The sequence below is a fragment of the Paramisgurnus dabryanus genome, chromosome 24, assembly GCF_030506205.2.
Source record: "Paramisgurnus dabryanus chromosome 24, PD_genome_1.1, whole genome shotgun sequence".
Classification (NCBI taxonomy): Eukaryota; Metazoa; Chordata; class Actinopteri; order Cypriniformes; family Cobitidae; genus Paramisgurnus; species Paramisgurnus dabryanus.
The window spans coordinates 10,151,297-10,171,247 of NC_133360.1; the positions used below are offsets into that span (position 1 = coordinate 10,151,297).

General features: G+C 34.0%; 1 protein-coding gene across 5 annotated transcripts in view; it reads right to left on the minus strand.

The window, feature by feature from the left end:
• lrp1ba (low density lipoprotein receptor-related protein 1Ba) overlaps window positions 1–19,951 on the minus strand; it is a 304,606-nt gene that overhangs the window by 209,614 nt on the left and 75,041 nt on the right. For all 5 annotated transcript variants that reach the window (XM_065244654.2, XM_065244653.2, XM_073813477.1 and 2 more), the window contains 4 exons: window positions 6,624–6,810; window positions 5,475–5,618; window positions 1,425–1,661; window positions 828–1,008 (listed from right to left, as the gene is read on the minus strand). In XM_065244654.2, coding sequence (XP_065100726.1) covers window positions 828–1,008; window positions 1,425–1,661; window positions 5,475–5,618; window positions 6,624–6,810 — 749 coding nt within the window. The remainder of the gene's footprint in view (window positions 1–827; window positions 1,009–1,424; window positions 1,662–5,474; window positions 5,619–6,623; window positions 6,811–19,951) is intronic.

The following is a 19,951-nucleotide window of genomic DNA, read 5'->3' on the forward strand; positions in this document are numbered from 1 at the left end:
AACATTCTCAGCAAAGACACAATAAATAAAGTAAGTATGTGAAATAAATTACCGTATGTCTCATATAAAAAACAAGCACTTAGGGCTGGGAAACAATTAATCGCGACTAATCGTTTGCAGAATAAAAGTTTTTGTTTACATCATATATATGTGTAAACTTCGTATAAAAATAATGTATATATAAATACACACAAATGCATAATTTTAAGAAAAAAAAACTATTTATATATTAAGTATTCATAATTCTATAAAATATAAATGTTATTTCAATATAAAAATGTATATACAAATTCAAATATTTCTTAAATATATACTTGCATCTGTGTGTATTTATATATACATAGTTATTATACACAGTACACACATATATATGATGTAAACAAAAACTTTTATTCTGCAAACGATTAGTCGTGATTAATCGTTTCCCAGCCCTATTCCCATTACATGACATAGTACTACATGTGCTTTAGTAATTGAATTAGTTTTGTGCATAAACACTTGACGTCTCTGTTGCGTTGGTTTTTAGTATTTTGTATTGTTTATTATCTCTTTTCATACATGTTTATTACATTAACATTTTATGTAAGCTGACCAATTGTTTGTATCATCTTTATAACTCACTATGTCAATGAGACAAATAAGCGAATTGAACTGAATTGATGTGGGCTACTCTGTTGCCATAGTTTGATAAAATCCCTAAGCCCAAAAGGCAAAAGTTCCCGCCCCTCAGTTTCCTCTGGATTTTGTCCAAGGCATTAACACGCTGAAATCCCTGTTGGAGAAGCCGTTAAATGCTGCCGTAAGCAGGACGGGTATCATGGGCTTACCCGTTTAGAGGATCCACAACAATGGCTCTCGGATGAGACATATTTCCTTCCAAAAGCGTTTTTCTGGACTGCGAGGGACGATCCAGCCTGGCCACGCTGATGGTCTTTCTATAGCCGTCATTTGTCCAGTACAGGTTATTTCCGATCCAGTCCACGGAAATTCCCTCGACGTTATCCAGCTCTGGGAAAACGAACAGGGAAAAGTAATTGAGAAAATGTTGTTCTTTTTGCTTGATAACGTCGAAGACAGCTCGATTAATCACTGTCCTACTCTTATTCTTCCCTCTGAAATTATGCAGTATCGACCGGCCAGCTTCCCCGAACGGCACAGGAAGTATGATAAATAACTTCCCATTTGGAAAACAACTGGAAGAGAAGCGGTAGAGTACAGGTGGCCTGATTTTAACGTACCAGACCGCACGGTCGCACAGATGATTCATTACCAAGCCGGATCAAAACTGAATTAGTTAGAAAACGTTTAAGTGAATTTAAACATTACTGCAGTAAGACTCGAAACAATACAAGAAAGCTCTACAAGAAACGATAAAGGTGCATAATGTGTTCTCAGAGAAATGTTTATTTTTTAAAATCACGTACCATCTTTAAGTATCGTTTCCCGTCCAGTTCCGTCAATTTTCTGACGTCCGATCAGGAAGCTCGTAGTGTCTGCGAAGTAGATGTAGCTGCTCTCGGCGTGAAAGTCCAGCGCTCGGGGACTCACCAGGCCCTCGATCTGAATCAGGGGCTCGTCGCCAGACTTAACATTCATATCCAGACCTCGTATAACCCCGGGTCGTCCTTTTCCATAAAACAGAAACAGCTCGTTCTTTGGTTCTGCAAAGACACGATTAACTGAGTAAACAAACGCAGTGGCGGAACGTAATAAGCCTTCCACTACAATACTGTCACAGTTTAATTAATTGACATAATTAGCCCCCGATTTCAATTCAGTTCTGCAAATGAAAGTCTTTCACAAAATGTATCCAAAGCCAAAGGCTCCCGCTAATTACATTAGGTTAATTAAAACCAGAATTAGTTCCACCGATTCGGTTTTATCGAATCTATCATCTTTCGGTGCGAAACTGTTACATTGCGTTTGTAATTGTACGTGAGCCTCGCATACGTGCGCTTGTTTGTATAAAAAATAACTGGAGTAATCAGGGACCTTTTGTGGGCGATGTGGGTTTGATTAAGGCACAAATGTTGGGGAAATTCGTTTGCCAAGGATAGGAATGGGATAAATGCGATGACTGCAATTATTATGGGGTTTGACAGTGAGATGGGCTTCAGAGATAGAGAGGAGAAGGTGGTGGAAAAGACAGAGGAACCAAACCAGAACCAATTACACAGACAGACCAATGATGCATAGCGCGTGTGGTCTTCAACTTCATAATAGGACAGGGACATCGAGGCTGGAAAGATATGAGTGATTTTATATCATGGTACCAGTATCTATCAGGATATTTTTATTTTTGAAGGAAATTAAAAGAACACAGTATTAATACGTATAAATTAAATTAAATTAGTTAAAGTTTCATGGTAGCTTTTATGTGATTATTTTGTAAATTTATGTTTAAATAGTTTAAAATAGTAATAAATAGTAATACATGTTTTCAATGTGCATTCGTAAATTTATTTTATTGTTTTGGACATCGCTTTGAGATGCAACTATAGAAATTAGATTTTAAATAAAACAAAATAAAACACAGTTAAAAAAAACACGTTTTGCTCTTTATAACAGTCGAGTTTATTTGGACAGCGCTTTGAGATGCAACAATAGAAATTACATTTTTATAAAATAAAATAAAATAAAATAAAATAAAATAAAATAAAATAAAATAAAATAAAATAAAATAAAATAAAATAAAATAAAATAAAATAAAACAAAATAAAATAAAACAAAATAAAATAAAATAAAATAAAATAGCTTTTATGTGATTATTTTGTAATTGAACAATTATGGTTTAATAGTTATACATGTTTTCAATGTGTATTCGTAAATTTATTAAATTTTTTGGACAGCGCTTCGAGATGAAACTATAGATTACATTTTAAATAAAACAAAATAGAACACAATTAAAAAAACACGTTTGGCTCTTTATAGTAGTCGAGTTTTTTTGGACAGCGCATTGAGATGCAACAATAGAAATTACATTTTTATAAAATAAAATAAAATAAAATAAAATAAAATAAAATAAAATAAAATAAAATAAAATAAAATAAAATAAAATAAAATAAAATAAAATAAAATAAAATAAAATAACATAACATAAAATAAAATAATAAAATAAAATAAAATAAAATAGCTTTTATGTGATTATTTTGTAATTGAACAATTATGGTTTAATAGTTATACATGTTTTCAATGTGTATTCGTAAATTTTTTTTTTTTTTGGACAGCGCTTTGAGATGCAACTATAGATTACATTTTAAATAAAACAAAATAGAACACAATTAAAAAAACACATTTTGCTCTTTATAGTAGTCGAGTTTTTTGGACAGCGCTTTGAGATGCAACAATAGAAATTACATTTTTATAAAATAAAATAAAATAAAATAAAATAAAATAAAATAAAATAAAATAAAATAAAATAAAATAAAATAAAATAAAATAAAATAAAATAAAATAAAATAAAAATAGCTTTTATGTGATTAGTTTGTAATTGAACAATTATGGTTTAATAGTTTTCATGTTTTCAGTGTGCATTCGTACATTTATTTTATTTTTTTGGACAGCGCTTTGAGATGCAACTATAGAAATTAAATTTTAAATAAAATAAAATAAAACACAATTAAAAAACACGTTCTGCTCTTTATAGTAGTCAAGTTTTTTGGGCAGCGCTTTGAGATGCAACAATAGAAATTAAATTTTTATAAAATAAAATAAAATAAAATAGCTTTTATGTGATTATTTTGTAATTGAACAATTATGGTTTAATAGTTTTCATGTTTTCAGTGTGCATTCGTACATTTATTTTATTTTTTTGGACAGCGCTTTGAGATGCAACTATAGAAATTAAATTTTAAATAAAATAAAATAAAACACAATTAAAAAACACGTTCTGCTCTTTATAGTAGTCAAGTTTTTTGGACAGCGCTTTGAGATGCAACTATAGAAATTACATTTTTATAAAATAAAATAAAATAAAAATAGCTTTTATGTGATTATTTTGTAATTGAACAATTATGGTTTAATAGTTTTCATGTTTTCAGTTTGCATTCGTACATTTATTTGATTTTTTTGGACAGCGCTTTGAGATGCAACTATAGAAATTAAATTTTAAATAAAATAAAACACAATTAAAAAACACGTTCTGCTCTTTATAGTTGTCGAGTTTTTTGGACAGCGCTTTGAGATGCAACTATAGAAATTAAATTTTTCTAGAATAAAATAAAATAAAATAAAATAAAAATAGCTTTTATGTGATTATTCTGTAATTGAACAATTATGGTTTAATAATTAAACATATTTTCATTGTGCATTCGTAAATGTATTTAATTTTTTTGGACAGCGCTTTGAAATTCAACTATAGAAATTACATTTTAAATAAAATAAAATAAAACACAATTAAAAAACATTACATTTAGAATTACATTAGAAATTACATTTTTTTCTAAAATAAAATAAAATAAAAAAAAATAAAAAAATATTTAATTTAATTTAATTTAATTTAATTTAATTTAATTTAATTTAATTTAATTTAATTTAATTTAATTTAATTTAATTTAATTTAATTTAAAAACACGTTCTGCTCTTTATAGTAGTTGAGTCAATTGAAACATAATGTGAACATGATTGAGTGATATGTACCATCACATCGGCCAATCAAAACACACTTTCAAAAATAAACACACATTAGTTACAACAAAGCCTTAGCTATCTGACACTGCCTAAACAACTAAAAAACAAGCATTAAGTTCCAAAGCATGTCAGTTAATAAGCATGGATCAACCTCATATCTGGACTTATTAAAAGAAACAGAAAATGCCAAAATCTACTGGGACCACCTAACCGTGTCACGTTTAACTCAGCACTATAATGTTTAACCTCATCATTGCTTCTTAACAAATATGCTTTTTGTGAGTATAAAAATCTTGCAAAATGGTGATATTAATGCACTATGGCAAAATATATATAAGCCAAATATAGAACAAGATGTAGTTACTACTTTTTCGATACTGTATGATTTTGTTAAATGAGAAAATATGCCATTCGTGAAAAGATCTTTGTGCTCTACATAATTTAATTAAAGCATAAATGCATTACATACACGCATGCATAAACACTACACAACCAAAAAAGCTCTGTAAGTCAATGATCCTAATGCCTAGAGACAAAACATATCAATTCCCTATGTATTCCGTCTTAACGCCCTCAGCGTGCGCTATTAATCACAGAAACGTGTCCATTTTTCAGCGTCTTGTGGCTCTGTAAATCTGGTCATAAATTTCCATTTCGCCAAAGCCCACGAGGGCCATCCATCTGATGTATGGCTTTAGATAGCAGCACCCTTTCCTTAAGGGAATACCTCAAAATCCATTTACATGAGAGACCCGTCTCCCACAGCTAATCAGACACCAGGGAGAAAAAATGACTCGGCCGAGAGAATTAGGGAAAAGAAGTGGGAGCAATGCAATGGCACTCACTTTTGCAGGACGTTCCATCGCTGGCGAGGACGTGGCCGGTCCGGCATCGGCACACGCGTGATTTGTAGTTTTGACTCAGGAGACAGATATGCGAGCAGCCACCATTTCGCCCTTGTGGGTCGGGGCTGCACGCATGAGTCCTGACTGCAGAAAGAAAAAGGTCAGAAACCAAAGCTTGCATACGACAATAATTTTAAATAGTACAACAATGCAAAAAATGATTTTCAAGAAAAAAATCTTAGTATTTTTGTCTTGTTTTCAGTAAAAATATCTAGAAATTCTTAAATTAAGATGCTTTTTCTTGATAAGCAAAACGACCCAAGAAAATAAGTCTAGTTAATAGACCAAAATATTAAATGTAAGTGATTTTGTGCATAAAACATGCAAAAAAAATGTGCAAATGGGGTAAACAAAAAATAACTTTTTTTTTTAAACAATAAATTCAAGAAAAATTCAAGAAAAATTAGCTTACCCCATTGGCAGATTTTTTTGCTTGTTTTATGCACAAAATCATTTAAATTAGATATTTTTGGTCTAAAAACTAGACTTATTTTCTTGGGTCATTTTGCTCATCAAGAAAGAAATCTTTATTTAATAATTTTTAGATATTTTTACTGAAAACCAGACAAAAATACTAAGAATTTTTTTTCTCGAAAATACTTTTTTGCAGTGCATGCATGCAGGGTCTTATAATGCAGCGTACTTGATTCTGATTGGTCAACATATCTTACATTAAAGTTGCATAACTTTTTAAGTGGTTAAAAATAAAAATAAATCATTAAATCTGTGTTTAAATCTGTATGGTACCACAGTAAGCTTAAAATAATGATTTGTAAGTTGATTTTCGATGAAATTGGGTAAATTTTGGGGTGAAAACTCATGTAAAGATAAGTATGTAAATAAAACCTGCGATTTTATATTTTAAACAGAGGTGGCGATAGCGAGGCAAAAGGTATGGATTGCAGCTTAAAACTTTAAAAATTAAAATTAAATCAATAATAAAAGACAACTTTATGTTTGTGTAATTCGGGTGCTAATTTTGTTCATTTATAGGTATTTTTTTCATCATAGTTCATCACATAACAGAAACTGCCATCAACTGCTATTTATTTTGGCAAATAATTGACACCGTCTCAAGCATAACTTTACCTGTAGGTTGAGCCAGTCTGTGATAGACCCGAGCGTTTTTGGCACTTTCCAACGTGACGATAATGTTTGTGTTGCTGTTGTTAAAACGGTTTATTCTTAATACATCCACTTTGCTCTCTCTGGAGGGTTCGGAGGACGTTGCAAACAGGTAATCTTCAAAGAGCGCTAATCCGTACAGGTGCGACACCTGGAAAAAAAAACATCCAAGCAACGGATCAATGACTTCGTCTTGTTCTAGCTTAGTTGCAAACACGACACAAATACGTCTACTTAAATTTGCTACTCTAATCCAATCTGTAAACAGATGTGATCCAACGTTCAGCGAATAAACAGTGGCCCTGACAAACACGAGCTGAAAGATGCATGTATCTTTGATGTCACATCTGCGCTATACAGTAAATTACAGATGGGCACCTCTGCGTTATACAATAAATTACAGATGGGCACCTCTGAGGGTTTGATTTCTTTCAAGTGAAAAAAGCAAACAAGTTATAGGAATCGAAGTTCATTTCAGGTTATCTTTCACTACCAGCCCTAAGAACAGTACCAATATAGCCTTCGATGGAGTCCCAGGACACACACTTGAGCTGAACCTCGCAGGAAATGGATGAGGAAATCAATAAAGAGAGCTCACAAAAGAGTTTGTGAAGAAAGGACAAGGTCAAATAGTTACAAGTTCTGAGAGGAGACAGTAAAACAGCAATAGTGTCAAAGCAAAACAAACCCGAAATCCTAGCATTAGATTAGCCAGTTAGCATAAATGGCTACAATTCGTGTATGGGGTGCTCATTAACACAGAAGTGGCCAATCTGGCCAATCATATTAAGAGATTAGTTTTAGTTGTGCGGTTAAACATAATCTGGGCAAATTAATGGTCACTTTTTTTTCTCGGAAGTTCAAGCACCATTTTTAAATTCCTGCCAATAAACAGCAGCAATCATGGACCAGAAAAGCATTGTTGAAAACAAAACTAATAAATGGCAGGCAGGCGTTAAATAATCAAAACACAGAAAGGCTGAGTGGATGCTATCCAGCACATACTTAAAATGAATAATGTCTGAAAATGATACAAGCGTTCTTTTTCAACAGCGATAATCCGTCAAAACGTCCACTAAACCATGAAACTTGCAGACAAGGTCCTCCCCGAGGGGCTTGGGAGGAATTTGTAAAACACTTTCTTAAGTATCGCATCAGGATTTTAGTTAACGGCAGATGTCTCATAAGGCTAAAGAACAGTCAAGGATGGTTATGTATTGTCTTCTAGAAAAATGCATAAGGTTGTCATCACCTTTGGCTCGCTCTATGAACTGTGGATGAATTTTATACTGAATTTATGAAGCTATGAATTTTGGACCGTCATACTTTTTGGGTCCATTTGTGGGGTGAAGGAGAGAGGTGGAAACTTTATAACCTTCAAAGTAAATAGCTTTGGGAGTTATTTAAAAGCACATCATTTATCACAGGTTTACCGTAGGCTTTTAAAACAGATGGGTATATATAAGTAGAAGCTTTTCTATGTGGTCACTTATATACAGTATGGTCACCATCAGAAACAACAAAGCTGGTGGTGGCCTAAGACTTTTGCACAATACTGTAAATGATAGCATCAAAGTAGCAGAATTTTAAAGCTGATCTAGATACTGAATATTAGAGTTGCAAAAATCAGGGAATATTGGAAACATTTCATGGAAATTACACGGGAATATAGGGGCTTTGTAGCACACAGATGAAAATTAAACAGATTTTGAGAAAGTTAATGTTTGTATGTAATAAAGTTTGTATAAAGTACCCAAAATGTACAAATACTTTCTTGTATATTAGAGTTACAAATCGTAGGAATATTGATAACATTCCATGGAAATTACACGGGAATTTAGGGGATTTGTGGCACACCGATGAATATAAAACAGATCTCAAGGAAGTTAATGTTTTTATGTGATACAGTTTGTATAAAGTACCCAAAATGTACAAATAATTTCCTGTATATTAGAGTTACAAAAATCTGGGAATATTGGAAACATTCCATGGAAATTATATGGAACTATAGGGGGTTTGTGGAACACAGATGAAGATGAGTCAAATCTCGAGGAAGTTAATGTTTGTATTTGATACAGTTTGAATAAAGTATCCAAAATGTACAAATACTTTCCTGTATATTAGAGTTACAAAATTTGGGAATATTGAAAACATTATATGGAAATTACATGGGAATATTGGGGTTTTGTGGCATACAGTTTAAAATTCAGTGCCGGTCTTTCCTATACGCAAAGTACGCAATTTGCATAGGGCCCCGCACCACTAGAGGGCCCCCTTGATCTCAGAATTATTTAAAACCATTATATCAAAGAAAAATTATTATTATGTTTAATGAAAACAAGACGCTATAATTTAAATAATTTGCAAACTTCCGAATTTGTGTGGGTTTTTAAAAATACTTAATGATTTCTTAAATCACTGATATGTACTCGGACAACATGCAGGCAGTTTCTCAATCCGAAGGCTGCAGCCTTCAGAGGTCACATTTGTAGGCTGCATATGCGTCATAAAAACGTATTTTAGAATATTAACAATTATAATGTTGACTATTATTCTTAGTTAATGGTTAATTGTTATATTATGCTTATGACTTGCAAATGAAATGCTTATTTAACTTAAATAAATCAGGCTTGATGACGTATGCAGCGCGCATATGCGACATGATCCGGAGGTTGCAGCCTTCAAATTTAGAAACGGCCGCGTGCATGACGCAGAAGAGTGATTTGGTAACGATGCGCATATTATATGCCCACCATTGATTTAAAACAAAGACAAAGCTATCCGTCTGGAGCAGAATAAAGGGGAAAAAACGTGAAGCAAGGGAACAAGATAAAGGATTTGCGCGAGCAGATTAAGTCAATGTAAAGACACGCGTCTTAGCATGGGGCGATTCAAATGACGCGAATTGGGTGACACAATTGCCGCGAAAACACGCGCTTTTTCCTTTGAACTTCAAGAACGCGCTCTCGTGCAGGATAATTTGACGAGAGAGAGAGAGAGAGAGAGAGAGAGAGAGAGAGAGCGAGAGAGCGAGAGAGAGAGAGAGAGCGAGAGAGAGAGAGAGAGAGAGAGAGAGAGAGAGAGAGAGAGAGAGATTTCATACACCTTTATTAAACATATACATAAAGATCATACAAACCAACTTAAATCAAAAACAAACCAAACAAAACAAAACAAAAACAAAGTCAAAACATATACCCAAACTCAAATTAACAACACATCAAAAATTAATTCTCCATCAATTACAACACAAATAATATTATTAAAACACCACTGTAATTCAAAAGACTCCAAATCATTCATTAATCGATAATACTTATATTCAACACTCACTCTAGCTTTTAAAAAAGCCTTAAAAAGAGTTACAACATCTTCATTTGATCTGTTTTCAATTCTGTTTCTCCTTGAGACATATATTGCAAATTTTGCCTGTCCAACAATAAAGTTAATCAACTGCCACTTTACTCTCTGCTTTTGACAATATCTCAATCCTAAAATAAACACTTTAGGAGAGAAAGTTTCATGAAATCTTAAAAATAAATCCTTCAACAAAGCAAAAATTGGTCCCAACCTGAAACACTCTGTAAAGCAATGATAAACAGTCTCTCTTGTCCCACAAAACACACATTTATCAACAACATCTGAATTAATAACAGAGACAAAGGCATTCACCGCTATAGCCCCATGTAAAATCCGCCACTGCAAATCGCCAGTCTGTTTATTCAATGGTGGTTTGTATAACACCCTCCAGACTGGCTTATCTTCCTCTAGTAAACCAAATTTTTCTCGCCAAACAGTATCTTTCTTTTGGCTTAATGTCCCTTTATTTAACATTTTAACAAAACACTTATACAACTCTTTCCCTTCAGCTAAACTCAGATCCATATCTTTTAAACCTTCTATATCCAGCAATATGCTAGACATACCTTTTAAATCAGGAGAAATTGAAATTTTAGGAAAAGGATCTTTCATGTCTGGTATCAAACTTCCATCAGCAAAACTCTGTAACATAGTTAATTCTTCCTCTGTTAGTCTTTTTTTCCAGAGTTTTAAAATAAATTCAGTTTGGCGCGAGGACCTTTGACTCAAAACAGCAGCCAGCGCAGGAGCATCGCTTAAATAAGGCCCAGCCACATCAATCAAGTTCCTTAACTTTACCAAACCAGAGCCACAAAGTCTTAATGAAAGACCTGGCAAACACTCATTTGATAAGTCAAAACGAGACCCTTTAACCAAAGGCTCCTCAAGCAACCAATACAGTGATTCTGTTTCACAAACCCTGGTAAGATTAAAAAGTCCCCACATTTTAAATAGTCCATGATAAAAAGAAGGAAGTCCTTTAAAGTTCAATTGTTTATGATCCGTAAAAACCAGAGTTCTGTCAAGTCCAAGTCCATCAATCCTCTGTAGTATATTCTGAGCCACTTTCCTCCAAACTAGATCTTCAGGCCCAGTTAAGAGTCTCTGAATAAACTGCAAACGAAAAGTTGCAAGTCTACTAACCAGATGCACAAGGCCTTGGCCTCCTTCTTCCACAGGCAAAAAAAGTACGCCTTGAGGGACCCAATGAAGCCGATCCCAAAAAAAGTCTACCAATATTGCTTGTAATTTGGAAAGCAGACCAGAAGGAGGGTCTACACATACCAATCTGTGCCACAATGATGAAGCAGCCAAATTGTTAATTATTAAAACACGTCCTCTAAAGGACAGTTGTGGATGAATCCACTTCCATTTTTTTAACCTGCCCTCTATTTTTTCGACCACGCCAAACCAGTTTTTTTCTTGTATGACAGCATCTCCAATAAACACCCCTAGATATTTAAGACCACCTTTTTTCCAAGTTAACCCACCAGGTAATAATGGTGGCCCCTTTTCCCATTTTCCAACAATTAAAGCATCACTCTTACTCCAATTTATTTTAGCAGCAGATATACTTCCAAACTCTTGAATAATTTTTACCAGGGTATTTATATCATTCTGCCCATTAACCATTATCATTACATCATCAGCATAAGCTGATATCTGATGTTGCAAATTAACATGAGGTAACAGTAAACCTTCAATATTAGACCGTAATTTATTTAATAAAGGTTCAATTGCTATGGCGTAAAGCATTCCAGAGAGTGCACAACCTTGCCTGATACCCCTGTTAACACTAAAAGGGGCAGACAAACCACCATTGATTTTTAGCATACTTTCAATGTCTTTATATAAAACTTTAATTGCTCCAATAAAACCTGGGCCAAAACCAAAAACATCAAGGGTGTTCCAAAGGTATTGGTGCTCAACCCTATCAAAAGCTTTTTCCTGATCAATGGAGATGAGCCCTAAATCAATGCCCAAAAGGCCAGCAACCTCTATTACATCTCGAACAAGAAAAATATTATCAGAAATGGACCTGCCAGGCACACAATACGTCTGGTCAGGATGTATAAGGTCCCCCATCACTTCTCTTAATCTATTTGCCAGAGTTTTAGAAAAAATTTTCAGATCGGAGCACAGCAGGCTCACTGGTCTCCAGTTCTTGATTTCCTGAAGGTCACCTTTCTTAGGTAGGAGAGTAATCACAGCTCTCCTACAGCTCACTGGTAAAAAGCCTTCAGCTATACTCTCGTTGAGGACATCCAAAAGATCCTCACCCAACACCTCCCAAAAGGCTTTATAAAACTCAATTGGGAGCCCATCAATTCCTGGAGTTTTTCCACTCTCCATAATCTGCAATGCTTTCCATAGCTCTTGTGCACACAAAGGCTTCTCTAGTGCCTCCCTTGACTTTTTTAAGAGCTTTGGTAAACCTTGATAAAAACTAGCAGACATTTCCTCATCATCTTTATATTCACTCCTATACAGATCATTATAAAACCTTACAGCCCTTTGTCTTATTTGAGACAGCTCTGTGAGCTCTTGCCCGTTCTCTGATCGCAATGAGTGAATATATCTACTCTGGCCATTCTTTCTTTCCAAATTAAAAAAGAATTTGGATGGGGCATCCATTTGTGTTAGGTTTTGGTAGCGTGACCTGACCAAAGCACCTTTCGCCTTCACGCCTAGCAAATCTGCAAGAAACATCTTTTTGGACTTGAGAGCCTCAACACAATTTTGTTCTCCATTAGACTCCAATATTGTTTGCACCTCTACAATTTCCTCTTCAAGTTCCTTCATTTTTTGTGTAATGTTTTTAGAGACATTGAAAGTATACTGTTGACATAATAACTTAATTTCAACTTTTCCAACATCCCACCATTGTTTTAAATTTATAAAACATTTTTTCTTTAATTTAAACTCTGTCCAAAAAAAACGAAAAACCTCTTTAAACTTTACATCACTCAACAAAGAAACATTAAAATGCCAATAGGCACTCTTAGACCTTATATTGGATATAAACACTTTACAAATAACAACAGCATGATCAGAAAAACCAGATGGACTAATCACACAACTTTTCACAATATTAAAATGATGTTTAAAACAGTAGAGTCTATCCAATCTGGCCAAAGAAATAAAATTCTCCCGGGTATGCAACCATGTATATTGTTTATCATTTTTGTTTAAACGTCTCCATATATCACATAGTTTATGAGTTTCAATCAAAGTACGTATGGCACGGCTAGAAGCTACATGGGGCTCAGCATGATTCCTATCTAATACACAATTCTCAGTACAATTAAAATCACCACCTAAAAACACATAATCATCTGAATTACAATTCTGCAAAATTCCATTAAGATCATTAAGAAAACATACTCTCTCATTACCATTATTAGGAGCATAAACATTAATAAACACCACATTAAATTTTTCAAACTGTGCACGTACAAAAATTAGTCTACCAGCAATTTCATTCTTTACCTCAAAAGAGACAGGAGTGAAATGTTTAGCAAAAAGCACAGCTACCCCTCCTCTAGAAGAGCTCATGTGAGAGCACACCATCACCCCTTCCCATTCTCTTTTCCAATTAATTTCATTTAAAACATCACTGTGCGTCTCCTGAATAAACATCACATCAATTTTCTTTTGCTGTATTAATTCAAATAACAATGCCCTTTTATAAGCATCTCGTGCACCATTCATATTAAGAGAGCCTATTCTCACCACACTCATAAAAAAGAATGAGAGAAAGGTTACACACAAGGCAAATTTCAGCATGTGAAGGCAGAGAAAACTACATTGTTTCAAACCCATCTTCTGCCTGAAGTTCTGATCTTAATTTAGCAATAATTTTCCTTAATCTATATATTTCTTGAACGGTGAATTTTTCTTCACCCTCACTCCTCATTAACATCCCAACAGAATCAATAAACATTTTACGATCAGGAAAAGTATCTGTAACCTGCACATTTTTCACATTTTTTGATCTTTGTAAAAAAGATTTGACTTTATCAAAAGAGTAGTTACTACATGTGTCTCCTCTACTCTTATTGTCCAGAGTTTCACTATCAGAATCTTCAACAGGACTACTTTCAACATTATCACATTCATCAGCTTGTGTTTCAGACCATTGTTTGGACTTTTCATTCCTCATCCTTACTTTATTCCTTTTTCTCTTAACAGGAGGTGTCTTAAACAATGCATCATCACTCACATAATCTGTATTATTTTCTTCTTCAGTCACCCGTTTAGCTGCTTTGACAGTATCCTTTACAGTTTCCCCTTTTGTCACCTCAGGTACTCCCACCCCGGCATAACTCGTTCCTGCCTCTGGCGCAATAGACGCACCTTCAGCCTGATCAGATTCAGCCGACACAGGGACAACATTATTTACAACCTCTTCATCAACCGCTACATTAGCGCTGTTATCCGCGGTCTGTACACGACACGAACTTCTAATGTGGCCCTCTTCTCCACACTTAAAACATTTCATAGTCTCAGAACTTGCATACACAACATAGTCAAAACCATCAATTTTAAATTTAAATGCCACACTTAAATCCTCCACTTCACTTTTAAGGACCATAAAGACTTGTCGTCTAAAAGAGACTACGTGTTTAAGTAATGGCGATTTACAGCCTAGCGGAACTTTCCTCATTTGTGAAACAATTTTTCCATGTCTGGACAATTCCGTTATCAACAATTCATCTCTTATAAATGGGGGAACATTGGACAAAATGATCTTTTTTGCTGGTTGGACTAAGGGAATTACTGGAGTAAACGTCTCCTGAATAATAACTCCATTTTCCACCACCCTGTTTACTTTCTCAATGTTATCTAAAAAGATCACCACAGCACTATTCATTCGGGAGGCTGACATTATACTGTCGTGTCCAACAATTTCTCCGACCGCTAAACTACAGTCTTCAACTGAACAATTCATTACCGGCGCGATTTTAATGCCATGCCGGCGAGAAAGCCGCTCATAGCTCACGCGCTCTGAAGACGCCATCGTCTACCAGCACTCGCTGGAAGACTGCGTTTCCTGAACACCCCACGCAAATCTACACTAAGCTTTGACAAACAAAACGCAACAGTAGCTTGGAAAAAAAGGAAAAGAAACTCACTCTCACCGAAGAAACTCTCACCCACACGCTCCTTGCACTCACCCAACAAACGCACGCACGCGCACGCGCACACGAGAGAGAGAGAGAGAGAGAGAGAGAGAGAGAGAGAGAGAGAGAGCGAGAGAGCGAGAGAGAGAGAGAGAGCGAGAGAGAGAGAGAGAGAGAGAGAGAGAGAGAGAGAGAGAGAGAGAGAGAGAGAGAGAGCGAGAGCGAGAGAGAGAGAGAGAGAGAGAGAGAGAGAGAGAGAGAGAGAGAGAGAGAGAGAGAGAGAGAGAGAGAGAGAGAGAGAGGTAAGAATGGTGCCCACGTCGAGAAAACTTAATAGAAGACTTGAAATTTGTAAAGGATTAAAGTATATGTCACTCGTTTAATTACAGTATGTTAACTGGATAACACTGGATATAACTCATTGTATAGATAATAAAATAATGTATTTTGATTACACAAATCAAACCTAACTATATGATTGTAGCTGCTGACCAGCATAGGGAATCTCTATGGCTAATTTCTAAGACATGTTGCTGATACAGTACTGTGTGTTGTACCTTATCTTGTTAATTGAGTCTTTTTGGGCATCTTATGCCTAGAATTATTCAAGGAGATTGATTCTTTTAACTTCCTTTAAAGTTTGATCAGTTGTGCATAATGACATGTGCAACAAATGGATATAGGGTGTCAAACTCATAGATTTGCAATATTTAAAATCAGACACTATTTTTAAAATATTTGGGGTCAACCTCTGTGACAGCTTTAAAGGGACACTTCACCCATTTGCATTAAGCTTTGTATAGTTAGAACTCCAGTCATGTTTTTGAATGGTCATGCATCATTTCCTCAGTTGCCGCTGAGACTGGAGAAATACAGATTTCAGTGTTGCACATCCTTCTTTCAATGATGTAAAAATCATCATTTTGCATCATTGAAAGAAGGAAGTGCAATGTCTTTGTTGAGGGAATGAGACTACAAACACCCCTTTTCTCTGTCAAATAGGCACCAAATTCTAAATGTATGTTACATTTCGACTACAAATATAACACTTTCAATAAAGATTAATGTTTCTACGGGTGAAATGCTCTTTTAAAGCTGAAACTTATCAAATCCTATCAGAGGTCCAGAATGTCATTGAAACACACCAGTGGCTTTGCTGTCATCAGTATTAAACATGTTACCCCTCGAAGTACCCCTCCCCACAGAGCCCCCCCCCCACATAACAAATCCCAATTTAACCCCTGTGTATTAACAGTATGTATTTATATGTAATTTAATTTGATTCATTACATTCATTTAGATCAGGTAAATTTTGTAGTGCTTCTCACAACACATTTTAAATCAAAACAACTTATCAGCAAATACATGTTTCATGTTATAATCAGCAAGTTTATCAGTCAGGGTTTCAAAGTAATGTGCATATGGGAATATTATACAGCTATAAGATAATACACTATGTGGTTAGTTAACAACTAACTAACAGCAACATTGACTGGGTTTTACCCAGATAGCACAGGTACGTCTGTGAGATGTCTGGTAAAGATCTGGAGATCTGGAATACATCTGGTGTGTAAAAACATCTTATAAAGGAAAAGAGCTGCTTTACATACATTCTAAATCAAAAACGTCTTGCAGACATCTTCAATATGTCTATATGACATCTTTTAGGAGACGTCTCACAGACGTATTGCAGATGAGAAAACAATTTAAATAAGACATCTTGCAGATGTAAACGCAGACATCAAATAGACGTCTCCGAGATGTATGTGTGCTATGCTATAAGGGTCTGAATGCACTGACAGAGGGCCCCTCACAAAGCTTTGCTTAGGGCCCCCCAGCATCTAGGACCGGCACTGTTAAAATTAAACAGATTTTGAGAAAGTTAATGCTTGTATGTGATACAGTTTGTATAAATTACACAAAAAGTTTCAAATCCTTTCTTCTATATAAGAGTTACAAAAATCTGGAAAAATCTGAAACGTTCCATTGAAATTACACAGGAAAATAGGGGTTTTGTGGCAAACAGATGAATATAAAACAGATTTTGAGAAAGTTAATGTTTGTATGTGATACAGTTGGTATAAATGACACAAAAATGTACAAATAGTTTCCTGTATATTAGAGTTAAAAAAATCTGGAAATATTGGAAACATTCAATTGAAATTCTCGGGAATATAGGGGATTTGTGGCACACAAATGAAGATGAGTTAGATCTCGAGGAAGTTAATGTTTGTATTTGATACAGTTTGTATAAATTACCCAAAATGTACAAATACTTTTCTGTAAATTAGAGTTACAAAAATCTGGGAATACTGAAAACATTCCATGGAAATTAAATGGGAATATAGGGGATTTGTGGCATAACAATGAAGATGAGTCAGATCTTGAAGGTTAATGTTTGTATGTGATACAGTTTGAATAAATTACACAAAAATTTACAAATCCTTACTTGTATATTACAGTTGCAAAAATCTTGGAATATTGGAAACTTTCCATGGAAATTTCTAGGGAATATATGTGATTTGTGGCACACCAATGAAGATGAGTCAAATCTCAAGGAAGGTAATGTTTGTATGTGATACAGTTTGTATAAATTGCCCAAAATAGAACCAATACTTTCTTGTATATTAGAGTTACAAAAATCTGGGAATATTGGAAACATTTCATGGAAATTACATGGGAATATTGCGTATCTGTGGCACACAGATGAAGATTAGTCAAGTTTCTGGGAAGTTGATGTTTGTATGTGATATAGTTTGTATAAATTACACAAAAATGAACAAATAATTTCTTGTATATTACAGTTGCAAAAATCTGGGAATATTGGAAACATTCCATGGAAATTTCTAGGAAATATATGTGATTTGTGGCACACCAATAAAGATGAGTCAAATCTCAAGGAAGTTCACGTTTGTATGTGATATAGTTTGTATAAAGAACCCAAAATTTACAAATAATTTCCTGTATATTAGAGTTGCAAAAATCAGGGAATATTGGAAACATTTCATGGAAATTACACGGGAATATAGGGGCTTTGTAGCACACAGATGAAAATTAAACAGATTTTGAGAAAGTTAATGTTTGTATGTAATAAAGTTTGTATAAAGTACCCAAAATGTACAAATATTTTCTTGTATATTAGAGTTACAAATCCTGGGAATATTGATAACATTCCATGGAAATTACACGGGAATTTAGGGGATTTGTGGCACACCAATGAATATAAAACAGATCTCAAGGAAGTTAATGTTTTTATGTGATACAGTTTGTATAAAGTACCCAAAATGTACAAATAATTTCCTGTATATTAGAGTTACAAAAATCTGGGAATATTGGAAACATTCCATGGAAATTATATGGAACTATAGGGGGTTTGTGGAAAACAGATGAAGATGAGTCAAATCTCAAGGAAGTTGATGTTTGTATGCGATACAGTTTGAATAAAGTATCCAAAGTGTACAAATACTTTTCTGTATATTAGAGTTACAAAATTTGGGAATATTGAAAACATTATATGGAAATTACATGGGAATATTGGGGTTTTGTGGCATACAGTTTAAAATTAAACAGATTTTGAGAAAGTTAATGCTTGTATGTGATACAGTTTGTATAAATTACACAAAAAGTTTCAAATCCTTTCTTCTATATAAGAGTTACAAAAATCTGGAAAAATTTGAAACGTTCCATTGAAATTACACAGGAAAATAGGGGTTTTGTGGCAAACAGATGAATATAAAATAGATTTTGAGAAAGTTAATGTTTGTATGTGATACAGTTTGTATAAATTACCCAAAATTTACAAAAAAGTTTCCTTTATATTAGAGTTACAAAAACCTGGGAATATTGGAAACATTCTATGGAAATAACATGGGAATATAGGGGATTTGTGGCAAACAGATGAATATAAAACAGATTTTGAGAAAGTTAATGTTTGTATGTGATACAGTTTGTATAAATTACCCAAAATTTACAAAAAAGTTTCCTTTATATTAGAGTTACAAAAACCTGGGAATATTGGAAACATTCTATGGAAATTACATGGGAATATAGGGGATTTGTGGCACACCGATGAAGATAAGACAGATTTTGAGAAAGTTAATGTTTGCATGTGATACAGTTGGTATAAATGACACAAAAATGTACAAATAGTTTCCTGTATATTAGAGTTAAAAAAATCTGGAAATATTGGAAACATTCAATTGAAATTCTCGGGAATATAGGGGATTTGTGGCACACAAATGAAGATGAGTCAGATCTCGAGGAAGTTAATGTTTGTATTTGATACAGTTTGTATAAATTACCCAAAATGTACAAATACTTTTCTGTAAATTAGAGTTACAAAAATCTGGGAATACTGAAAACATTCCATGGAAATTAAATGGGAATATAGGGGATTTGTGGCATAACAATGAAGATGAGTCAGATCTTGAAGGTTAATGTTTGTATGTGATACAGTTTGAATAAATTACACAAAAATTTACAAATCCTTACTTGTATATTACAGTTGCAAAAATCTTGGAATATTGGAAACTTTCCATGGAAATTTCTAGGGAATATATGTGATTTGTGGCACACCAATGAAGATGAGTCAAATCTCAAGGAAGTTAATGTTTGTATGTGATACAGTTTGTATAAATTGCCCAAAATAGAACAAATACTTTCTTGTATATTAGAGTTACAAAAATCTGGGAATATTGGAAACATTTCATGGAAATTACATGGGAATATAGCGTATCTGTGGCACACAGATGAAGATTAGTCAAGTTTCTGGGAAGTTGATGTTTGTATGTGATATAGTTTGTATAAATT